The sequence below is a fragment of the Salvelinus sp. IW2-2015 genome, linkage group LG18 (assembly GCF_002910315.2).
Source record: "Salvelinus sp. IW2-2015 linkage group LG18, ASM291031v2, whole genome shotgun sequence".
NCBI lineage: Eukaryota > Metazoa > Chordata > Actinopteri > Salmoniformes > Salmonidae > Salvelinus > Salvelinus sp. IW2-2015.
The window spans coordinates 57,483,474-57,496,103 of NC_036858.1; the positions used below are offsets into that span (position 1 = coordinate 57,483,474).

The window sequence follows — 12,630 nt, forward strand, 5'->3', positions numbered from 1 at the left end:
CTCATGGGTCTCCCGGTCATGGCCGGCTGCGACACAGCCCAGGATTGAACCCGGATCTGTAGTGACGCCTCTAGCACTGCGGATCGAACCCATATCTGTAGTGACGCCTCTAGCACTCCGATGCAGTGCCTTAGACCACTGCGCCACTCAGGAGGCCGTATCAGTCAAAGTTAATACACTCTGAGTGGAGTCTGCTAGTCGCATACATATGTATCCATCTAACTGGACATCCTGTCCCCTCATTATGACAGCCACTCTGTGCCTGCTCTGTGTTCCTTGTCCCTGTTCCTGGACTAAGACCCGAGTCACTGGTAGATGTTTCAGTTAGTGTCTCTGTCACTCTGCATGAGTAACAGTCTAAAGGAGCACACTGGCTTCATTTGTATTGCAGTAGCCTATGAATCACCTTGAAGGTTAGGCAGGATGTCATATGTTTTAAAAGTTTTGCAGTTGTTAAGACTGGTATATATTGCCTTCCCTGGTCTTTCCTAACTTTCTCTAGTCTGTATTTCCTGTAGTTCCACTTTCCATCCAGCATCTGCTCTATCCAGCAATAATTCCTATACCTGTCTCTCTTCTTCAGTGCTGTCCTTTCCTTTTACTCTTAAGCCACCATTTTTATTGTTGCATTAGCCCTTTACATTGTCGCCTGTAGTAGCATTATCCCATTCCATTGTCTCCTGTAGTAGGATTATCCCTTTCCATTGTRTCCTGTAGTAGCATTAGCCCTTTCCATTGTCGCCTGTAGTAGCATTAGCCCTTTCCATTGTCGCCTGTAGTAGCATTAGCCCTTRCCATTGTCGCCTGTAGTAGCATTAGCCCTTTCCATTGTCGCCTGTAGTAGCATTAGCKCTTTCCATTGTCGCCTGTAGCAGCATTAGCTCTTCCCATTGTCGCCTGTAGCAGCATTAGCTCTTTCCATTGTAGCCTATAGTTGCCTTTAGCCCTTTCCCTAACTGACTGGGGCTATAGCTATAGGGGAGGGACGCTGGGGTGATGACGACTTTAATGTCCAATATTTCCACTCCGCCCCTGATCTGACGCCCAATGCTTCCATGTTTCCAGGTGTCACATTTGCTGCAAAGGGCTACTTCGAGGCACTGGTGAGGATGGGAGAGATGGCCAGCGAAAGTCAAGGCTCTAAGGATCTTGGTGAGTCCTAGTGTTGGCTGTAGGGGGCTGCAGCACCCCTAGTGGGGTGGAGGGGGTTGTAGCACCCCTATTATTTTTTTTATTTTTTTCACCTTTATTTAACCAGGTAGGCCAGTTGAGAACAAGTTCTCATTTACAAATGCGACCTGGCCAAGATAAAGCAAAGCAGTGCGACAAAAACAATGACAGAGTTACACATAAACAAACGTACAGTCAATAACACAAAATATATATTTTTTTTTAAATCTATGTACAGTGTGTGCAAATGTAGAAGAGTAGGGAGGTAGGCAATAAATAGGCCCTAGAGGTGAAAATAATTACAATTTAGCATTAATACTGGAGTGATAGATGTGCAGATGATGATGTGCAAGTAGAGATACTGGGGTGCAAAAGAGCAAGAGGGTAAGTAATAATATGGGGATGAGGTAGTCGGGTGTGCTGTTTACAGATTGGCTGTGCACAGGTACAGCGATCGGTCAGCTGCTCTGACAGCTGACGCTTAAAGTTAGAGAGGGAGATATAAGTCTCCGGCTTCAGTGATTTTTGCAATTCGTTCCAGTCATTGGCAGCAGAGAACTGGAAGGAAAGGCGGCCAAAGGAAGTGTTGGCTTTGGGGATGACCAGTGCAATGTACCTGCTGGAGCGCGTGCTACAGGTGGGTGTTGCTATGTTGACCCGTGAGCTGAGATAAGACTGGGCTTTACCTAGCAAAGACATATAGATGACCTGGAGCCAGTGGGTTTGGCAATGGATGTGTAGTGAGTGCCAACCAACGAGAGTATACAGCTCGCAGTGATTGGTAGTATATGGGGCTTTGGTGATAAAACGGATGGCACTGTGATAGACTACATCCAGTTTGCTCAGTAGAGTGTTGGAGGCTATTTTGTAAATGACAGCGCCGAAGTCAAGGATCGGTAGGATAGTCAGTTTTAAGAGAGTATGTTTGGCAGCACGAGTGAAGGAGGCTTTGTTGCAAAATAAGAAGCCGATTATAGATTTAATTTTGGATTGGAGATGCTTAATGTGAGTCTGGAAGGAGAGTTTACAGTCTAAACAGACACCTAGGTATTTGTAGTTGTCCACATATTCTAGGTCAGAACCGTCCAGATTAGTGATGCTAGTCGGGCGGGAGGGTGCGGGCAGCAATCGGTTGAAGAGCATGCACTTAGTTTTACTAGCATTAAAAAAGTAGTTGGAGGCCATGGAAGGAATGTTGCATGGCGTTGAAGCTCGTTTGGAGGTTTATTAGCACAGTGTCCGAAGAAGGGCCAGATCTATACAGAATGGTGTCGTCGTCGTAGAGGTGGATCAGAGAATCATCCGCAGCTAGAGAGACATCATTGATATATACAGAGAAAAGAGTTGGCCCGAGAATTGAACCCTGTGGCACCCCCATAGGGACTGCCAGAGGTCCGGACAACAGGCCCTCTGATTTGACACACTGAACTCTATCTGAGAAGTAGTTGGTGAACCAGGCGAGGCAGTCATTTGAGAGGCCAAGGCTATTGAGTCTGCCGATAAGAATGCGGTGATTAACAGAGTCGAAAGTCTTGGCCAGGTCGATGAAGACGGCTGCACAGTACTGTCTTTTATCGATGGCGGTTATGATATCGTTTAGGACCTTGAGCGTGACTGAGGTGCTCCCATGACCAGCTCTGAAACCAGACATGACCAGCTCGGAAACCGAGATTGCTTAGTGGAGAAGGTACGGTGGGATTCGAAATGGTCGGTGATCTGTTTATTACTTGGCTTTCGAAGATTTTAGAAAGGCAGGGCAGGATGGATATAGTCTAGAACAGTTTGGGTCAAGAGTGTCTCCCCCTTTGAAGAAGGGGATGACCGCGGCAGCTTTCCAATCTTTGGGGATCTCAGACGTTACGAAAGAGGTTGAATAGGCTAGTAATAGAGGTTGCAACAATTTTGCGTGATCTTTTTAGAAATACAGTGTCCAGATTGTCTAGCCCAGCTGATTTGTAGGGATTCAGCTGCCAGGATATGGGTGAAGGAGGCGGGGGGGGGGGGGGGGGGGGGGGGGGGCAGGTGGAAAGCATGGCCAGCCGTGGAAAATAATGCAAATGATCGATTATTGTAGATTTTATTGGTGGTGACAGTGTTTCCAATCCTCAATGCAGTGGGCAGCTGGGAGGAGGTGCTCTTATTCTCCATGTACGTTACAGTGTCCAAAAACATTTTGGAATTACTGCTACAGGAAGCAAATTTCTGCTTGAAAAAGCTAGCCTTGGCTTTCCTAACTGACTGAGGATATTGGTTCCTGACTTTCCTGAAAAGTTGCATATCGTGGGGGCTATTCAATCCTAATGCAGAACGCCACAGGATGTTTTTGTGCTAGTCAAGGGCAGTCAAGTCTGGGGTGAATCAAGGGCTATATCTGTTCTTAGTTCTAATTTTTTTTAATGGGGCATGCTAAAATAAGATGGAGAGGAAAGCACTTTTGAAGAGCATCCAGGCATCCTCTACTGATGGGATGAGGTCAATATCCTTCCAGGATACCCGGGCCAGGTTGATTAGAAAGGCCTGCTCGCTGAAGTGTTTTAGGGGGCATTTGATAGTGATGAGGGGTGGTCGTTTGACCGTGGACCCATTACGCACGCAGGCAATGAGACTGTGATCGCTGAGATCCTGGTTGAAGACAGCAGAGGTGTATTTATAGTGCAGGTTGATCAGGATGATATCTAAGAGGGTGCCCATGGTTACAGGTTTCGGGTTGTACCTGGTAGGTTCCTTGATGATTTGTGTGAGATTGAGGGCATCTAGCTTAGATTGTAGGATGGCCGGGGTGTTAACCTCTCTGAGATATGTGAGACGGTAGCGTCCCACCTGGCCAACATCCACTGAAAATGCAGAGCCCCAAATTCAAATAAATTACTATAAAAATCTAACTTTCATGAAATCACACATTCAATATACCAAATGAAAGCTACACTTGTTGTGAATCCAGCCAACGTGTCAGATTTCAAAAATGCTTTACGGCGAAAGCAAACAATGCTATTATCTGAGGATAGCACCCCAGCAAACAATCACAGACCATCATATTTCAACCCTCCCGGCGCGACACAAAACGCAGAATAAAGATATAATTCATGCCTTACCTTTGACGAGCTTCTTCTGTTGGCACTCCAATATGTCCCATAAGCATCACAAATGATCCTTTTGTTCGATTAATTCCATCGATATATATCCAAAATGTCCATTTATGGGGCGCGTTTGATCCAGAAAAACACCGGTTCCAACTCGCTCAACATGACTACAAAAGTTACCTGTAAGCTTTGTCCGAACATTTCAAACTACTTTTGTAATACAACTTTAGGTATTTTCTTACGTAAATAATCGATAAAATTGAAGACGGGATGATCTGTGTTCAATACCGGAGGAAAACAATGTGTAGCATTCTTTCTGGTCACGCACCTCTAACAAACAGTACACTTCACTCGAGCCTCATTCTGAACATGGCTACTTCTTCATTTCTCAAAGGAAAAACCTCAACCAATTTCTAAAGACTGTTGACATCCAGAGGAACTGTAGGAAGGTCCCTTAGAAATCTGGATTCCCAAAGAAAACCCATTGAAAAGAGAGTGACCTCAAAAAATATAAAATCTGAATGGTTTGTCCTCGGGGTCTTGCCTGCCAAATAAGTTATGTTATAGTCACAGACATGATTCAAACAGTTTTAGAAACTTCAGAGTGTTTTCTATCGAATACTAATAATAATATGCATATATTAGCATCTGGGACTGAGTAGGAGGCAGTTTACTATGGGCACGCTATTCATCCAAAAGTGAAAATGCTGCCCCCTATCCCAGAGAAGTTAAGCATGTCCCAGTTAAGGTCACCTAACAGTATGAGCTCTGAAGATAGATGGGGAACCATCAATTCACATATGGTGTCCAGGGCACAGCTGGGGGCCGAGGGGGGTCTGTAACAAGCGGCAATGGTGAGAGACTTGTTTCTGGAAAGGTGGATTATAAAAAGTAGAAGCTTGAATTGTTTGGGCACAGACTGGATAGTTTGACAGAACTCTGGATGCTATCTCTGCAGTAGATTGCAACTCCGCCCCCTTTGGCAGTTCTATCTTGTCGGAATATGTTATAGTTAGGGATGGGAATTTCAGGATTTTTGGTGGCCTTCCTAAACCAGGATTCAGACACGGCTAGGACATCCGGGTTGGCGGAGTGTGCTAAAGCAGTGAATAAAACAAACTTAGGGAGGTGGCTTCTAATGTTAACATGCATGAAACCAATGCTTTTACAGTTACAGAAGTCAACAAATGAATGCACCTGGGGAGTGGGAGTGATGCTGGGGGCTGCAGGGCCTGGGTTAACCTCTACATCACCAGAGGAACAAAGGAGGAGTAGGATAAGAGTACGGCTAAAGGCTATAAGAACTGGTCGTCTAGTACGTTCAGAACAGAGAGTAAAAGGAGCAGGTTTCTGGGCACGGAAGAAAAGATTCAAGGCATAATATACATACAAGGGTATGGTAGGATGTGAGTACAGTGGAGGTAAGCCTAGGCATTGAGTGACGATGAGAGAGGTTTTGTCTCTAGAGGCACCATTTAAGCCAGGTGCGGCCACAGCAAAGGGTCCAGGCCAATTGGCAGAAGAGGTATTGAAGCCCAGGAATTATCTGATGGAATTCTTTGGCTAGCCGGGAGAAGGGCCTAGCTACTAGCTAGTAGCTAGTTAGCTGGCTAGCTTCAGAAGGCGGTTCCGGTTCAAAAGTGTAAAAATAGCAGATCCATACCACATTGGGTTAGGCGGGTTGCAGGAGAGTATGTTCAGTCCATAGATGGAAAAAGAGATTAAAAAAGTAATACAAATATATACGAAGAAAAACGATATATACAAGGGATGGGACAAGACCATCAAAACAGACATCCCCACTGCTATGCCATCTTGGAAGATGGAGGCTGGAGGGGGGTCGCAGAAAGACCTGCTGTACAGGGGATAGATGGCAAGGGGTGTGAATGGGAAAAGGACAAATGATGTTCACTCACTCACTCACACATACACACACACAAGCATGTTATGTTTGTTGTTGTTATTTCTTACAGTCAGTTATTACTGCACTATGGGAAAGGGGAGCTTACAGTACTCTGATGTTTCCAATATTTTCCACTGACATACTGAGGCAATCACATCCCCTTAGACTCTTATATTTGATATGGAAAAGCTTATTTTGTTTAGCGCTTGTTTTCCCTCAAACTCAGCATCTTATGAATTATGCTGTTTTGCAGTTTTGCAGTTTTATTTTTGCCTTAGACCCCAGAGAAGATAAATATTCAAAATAATTCTGAAACGTATCTTACTCTTTTATTTAATATTTATTAACCCGACACATATATTATCAGCAGATTTTCTTTTCTTTCACAACATCCTTATTGATTATGTTCATTAATAGGAGTGTAAAAACACTGTTTTGGGGGTGACGACTTATGTCTGTCCTCACTTGTCCTTTTCCAGTCAGTGAGAACTAACACAACCTGTGTGTGTGGAACGGTTTGGGTTTTCCTGGTCTGTTTCTGTTCATGTCAGGCTAACAAAGACATGGTGGTGAAAGAGGGATGAATGAAGGAATGTGACTGGGGGTGGGGTATAGGCGGTAGTGGTGATGGTGGGAGGGAAAAGTTCCGATTGGAGCTAAGGTGTTGAACGGGGAAACAGCAGCAGGTTGTCTCTCTACCAACGACATCTAGAAGAAATGATTGGCTTGTGTTTAAGTCCCGCCTACTGAGTCTGAGCACTGTGTAGCCGAGTCTCTTGCACCCTCCTCTGACTTTTCCTAAGTCTGAGGGGAATTTGGATAGTGGATGGAAGTGGAGAAAGGAGGGAGGGATGATGAGAAGAGAGGAAAGCGGAAAGGAGGGATGTCTGAGATCAGAGGTTGGAGAGGAGGATAGAAAGAAAAGCTGCCTCATTCATTATTCATGGAAGAAGAAGAGTCTTTTATTTTGGCCTTCACATTTCTTCTGAAGGTTTCATCTTTTCATCCCCCCACTCTGCCTCTCTCAGTCAATACTGATGACATTATCTGTGCAGTGACCGTTCAGATTAGGATTTCAATATGCTAGGGGAGGATGTTACAGAGTACAGTATGCTAGGGTAGATGAGGCTCTATTGCTGCTGATGATACTATTACTGTTACATCCCAGTGCCCTCATCTTAAAGTGTCCATCTCCATATTAAAAACAGGTGTTAATCCATCTCCATACTAAACAGGTGTTGAACTATCTCCATACTAAACAGGTGTTAATCCATCTCTATATTAAACAGGTGTTAATCCATCTCTATATTAAACAGGTGTTAATCCATCTCCATATTAAAACCGGTGTTGAACCATCTCCATATTAAACAGGTGTTTAATTCCATCTCCATACTAAACAGGTGTTATCCATCTCCATAATAAAACAGGTGTTTGAACCATCTCCATACTAAACAGGTGTAATCCTCTCTATATAACAGGTGTTATCCATCTCTATATTAAACAGGTGTAATCCATCTCCATACTAAACAGGTGTTGAACCATATCTATATAAACAGGTGTTTAATCCATCTCCATACTAAACAGGTGTTGAACCATCTCTATATTAAACAAGGTGGTTAATCTTACATCTCCATACTAAACAGTGTTAATCCATCTCCATACTAAACAGGGTGTTGAACCATCTCTCATACTAAACAAGTGTTGACCATCTCTATATTAAACAGGTGTTTGAACCATCTCCATATTAAACAGGTGTTGAACCATCTCCATATTAAAACAGGTTTGATCCATCTGCATATTTAACCGGTGTTTGAACCTCTCTATATTAAACAAGGTGTTGAACCATCTCCATACTAAACAGGTGTGAACCATCTCCATACTAAAACAGGGTTAATCCATCTCTATATTAAACAGGTGTTAATCCATCTCCAAACTAAACAGGGTGTTGAACCATCTCCATCTAAACAGGTGTTAATCCATCTCTATTATTAAACAGGTGTTAATCGCATCTCTATATTAAACAGGTGTTAATCCATCTCTATATTAAACAGGTGTAACCATCTCCTATTAAAACCGGTGTTGAACCATCTCTATATTAAACAGGTGTTAATCCATCTCTATATTAAACAGGTGTAATCCATCTCCATACTTAAACAGGTGTTGAACATCACCATACTAAACAGGTGTTGAACCATCTCTATATTAAACAGGTGTTTCACCATCTCCATACTAAACAGGTGTGAACCATCTCTATATTAAACAGGTGTTAATCCATCTCCATACTAAACAGGTGTTAATCCATCTCCATACTAAACAGTGTGTTTGAACCATTCTATATTAAACAGGTGTTAATCCATCTCCATACTAAACAGGTGTGAACCATCTCTATATTAAACAGGTGTTAATCCATCTCCATACTAAACAGGTGTGAACATATCTATATTAACAGGTGTTATCCACTCCATATAAACAGTGTTAACCATTCCATCTAAACAGGTGTTGACCATCTCTATATTAAACAGGTGTTAATCCATCTCCATACTAACAGCTGTTGAACCGATCTTATATTAAAACAGGTGTTAATGCACCATCTCCATACTAAAGAGGTGTTGAACCCATATCTATATTAAACAGGTGTTAATCATCTCCATACTAAACAGGTGTTGAACCATCTCTATATTAAACAGGTGTTTAATCCATCTCCATACTAAAGAGGTGTTGAACCATATCTATATTACAGGTGTTAATCTCATCTCCATATTAAACAGGTGTTGAACCATCTCTATATTAAACAGGTGTTAATCCATCTCCATACTAAAGAGGTGTTGAAGGGGGCCATCTCACATAATTAAAGAGGTGTTGATTGAATCCCGAATGGCACAGCGGTCTACACAGCGGCATGACAGTGCTAGAGGCGTCAATACAGATCTGGGTTCAATCCTGGACTGTGTCGCAGCCGGCCGCAACCGGGAGATCCATGAGGCAGCGCACAATTGGCCCAGCGTCGTCCGGGTTAGGGGAGGGTTTGGCCGGCTGGGATGTCCTTGTCCCACCGCGCTCTAGCGACTCCTTGTGACAGCCGGGCGCATGCATGCTGACTTTCGGTCGCTAGCTGTATGGTGTTTCCTCTGACACATTGGTGAGAGTCGCTTGCGGGTTAAGCGAGCAGTGTGTCAAGAAGCAGTGCAGCTTGGCGGAGTCGTGATTCGGAGGACGAATGGCTCTCGACCTTCGCCTCTCCCGAGTCCGTACGGGAGTTGCAGCGATGGGACAAGACTGTATCTACCAATTAGATATCACAGAATTGGGGAGCAAAAGGGTTGATCCATGTCCATATTGATACTGTACTCTCTATGGTCCCTTATCTACTGTCTGTCCTAAAGTGTGTGTGTGATTTGTGTTATATGAGGTCCTTTGGTTGTTTTTGCAAACCTAGCCCCTAGCCATGACTCAGCAGCACAGTATATCCCTCCCTCCCTCTCTGCAGTCTAGTGACAGGCAGGGCTGAACAGAGGACACTGATTGTGTCTCTGGACAACAGTGTTTCCTTAATGCAACCTAAGTATGTGTGTTTGTGTGAGTGAGTGCGTGTGTATGTACTACATCTGAGCATGCATTTATTTGTCACAGTAATTGCATGTATGATGTGAGAAACATCACAAGAGATGCACTATGTGTTCATTCTTTGTAGTGCAATTGCTCACCAGTCAGGCTAGCCCGCAGTGACAGTGTGATTGCATGATCAGCCATTCTATCTCCACACAGTGATAAATGGAAATAGTTGCTGTATAGATTCCAGTTAACTACATGGTCGAAGGCTTGTTTTATATTTGACAGCTGACTGTTTATATCACGCAGAGGGAGGAGGGGAGGCAGAAATGCAATACAATAGCCTAATGGATGAACATCGGCATTGAATAGTCTCGAACAATTATAAAACCAGAAAGACACCCATTATTCGCACAATTTGCCTAACGTCAGCCCATTACATTGTTTGTTTACCCAGGATAGTATAGTCAGCCCCAGGGGCAACGCCAGGCCAGGCAGGCAGTGAGCTATAGGGGTCATTTGGGATCTCCCGGGCCGACTGGGTGGGCACGCGGACCCCTTTGATAGCTGTGCCGTCTGTGGGCGGGCTGGGATGGCTGGCAGCACTCTGCTGTGGCATGAAGTACAAACGCTTTTACAGCCTGCTCCCTTTCATTATCCGCAGGCCCCATTATCTCTCTCTCTCTCTCTCCCCTAGAGAGAGAGTGTGGACACACACACACTCCTCCGTCACGTCTCCACCAGTGGCCAGAGTGCCCAGGCAGATAAGGCGTGGCAGGATGGATAACGGGTGATGGATGGGTGGTGCTACGTCACTTGGCTTTAAACAATCTCTTGCATGCGGTAGTACTTACCCCCAGTTTATAACTGATGCGGATAGAGAGACAAGGGGAAGGATTTGTAAAATGGGGGGCAAGTAATTATTGCGTTATTATCATTACGTTTCTTGAGGGGAGAAATAGCTGGATGCGTCAGGCAGTCGACAGAGTAGTAGAGATGCGCCTTCATTTAGTGGAGAGAGACTCCGTGTGCGTCCCTATAGTGCACTATATAGGAAATAGAGTGCAGGCTGTGATGCAGCCCATGTCCCACGGTCGTCTCTACAATGTAATGACTGTAAAATATCTGATTAATCCAAGCAGAATAAATGAACAGTAGTGAATGGTATTAGGATTAAAGAGAGAGGCATGCACAGTCTTGACCCATAGATGACAAGGCAAAAAGAGGATGGAGAAGGGAGGAGGAGGATAAGGGAGGAGGGGTGATGAGGGAAAGAACAGGAGGGGGTAGTTAGCGAGATAAAGCCAATGTGAATGGGTAGCTAAGAGTACTGAACAGAGCTGTAGTTGCTAACGTTGTACAGTGATTGACGATCATTTAAGCAGATACTACCTCTGGGTTAGACATATACATAATTGATCAATGCAGTAAGTGATCATTAAACAGGGAGTAATTAAGGAGAGAAAAAAGCAATTCATGCAGCAGCAAATGATGTGCTTAGCTGTTCCCTAGTTCCCTAGTGCTTAGCTGTTCCCTAGTTCCCTAGTGCTTAGCTGTTCCCTAGTAAGCTACCTAAATGGACCAGTCCAGATGTTTCCCTTCCTTCCTTCCTCCTTACCTTTTCCTGTGAGAGATTACATAAACCAAACCAGAAGTCATAATCCAACAAGTCAATAATATATCAACCCAAGCTAACCAGGGGAAATCACAGCCAATGAAAACACTCCAAAAGTTCTCCCATCACACTCTCCCATCCCATCATCTAAGTTATGTGGCTTTGCTCTCAAACTGAGCTCCCAGGATGCGTCCCAAATGTCACCCTATTCCCTATGGGCCCTGGTCAAAAGTAGTGTAGTATATAGGGAATGGGGTGGCCTGATTGCCTGTTCCCTACAGTTCTCCTGGTTCTAGGTTATATAAAGAGAGGGTATTTTTAAGGTGACGTGCTCCGCTAGAGGACTTTTGTCATGTGAGGATAAATAATGTAGACGTCTCTAATGTGTGTTAGAGACAGGGGAATGGAACTGCACTGCACACACAGGACTGAATAATCAACTAACATTACCCCCCAGGGGTGTTTGCAGTAGCTACAATACTGTAGTGTTACATAGAATCAAATCAAATCAAACTTTATTTGTCACATGCGACAGACTTTACCGTGAAATTCTTACTTACAAATCCTTGACCAACAGCGGTTCAAGAAGAGTTAAGAAAATATTTACCAAGTAGACTAAGATAAAAAGTAATAATAAAAGTAACACAGTAAGAATAACAATAACAAGGCTATATACAGGGGGCACCGGTACCGAGTCAGTGTGTGGGGGTACAGGCTAGTTGAGGTAATCTGTACAGTTGAAGTCAGTTTACATACACTAAGTTGACTGTGCCTGTTAACAGCTTGGAAAATTCCAGAAAATGAAGTCATGGCTTTAGAAGCTTCTGATAGGTTAATTGACATCATTTGAGTCAATTGGATGTGTACCTGTGGATTTATTTCAAGGCCTACCTTCAAACTAAGTGTCTTTGTGCTTGACATCATGGGAAAATCTAAATAAATCAGCCAAGACCTCCGAAAAAATTGTGTAGACCTCCAGAAGTCTGGTTCATCCTTGGGAGCAATTTCCAAATGCCTGGTATCACGTTCACCTGTCCAAAAAATAGTATGCAAGTATAAACACCACGGGACCACATAGCTGTCATATCGCTCAGGAAGGAGATGTGTTCTGTCTACTAGAGATTAACGTACTTTGGTGTAATAAGTGCAAATCAATCCCAGAACAACAGCAAAGGACCTTGTGAAGATCCTGGAGGAAACAGGTACAAAAGTATCTATAAAATAAGTCCTATATCCTATATCCTATCCTATAAGTCCTATATCAACATAACCTGAAAGGCCACTCAGCAAGGAAGAAGCCACTGCTCAAAAAC

At 43.8% G+C, this 12,630-nt stretch overlaps 1 protein-coding gene across 5 annotated transcripts in view; it reads left to right on the forward strand.

The window, feature by feature from the left end:
- The window catches only part of baiap2b (BAR/IMD domain containing adaptor protein 2b), a 179,448-nt gene that overhangs the window by 63,966 nt on the left and 102,852 nt on the right, over positions 1–12,630 (forward strand). For 3 of the 5 annotated variants that reach the window (XM_024008222.2, XM_070448728.1, XM_070448727.1), the window contains exon 3: positions 1,066–1,152. The exons of 1 other annotated variant lie outside the window; for it this stretch is intronic. In XM_024008222.2, the coding sequence (XP_023863990.1) occupies positions 1,066–1,152 (87 nt within the window). Of the gene's footprint in view, positions 1–1,065; positions 1,165–12,630 lie in introns of those variants that run through there. One more of the 5 variants, XM_070448730.1, reaches the window with a different exon arrangement.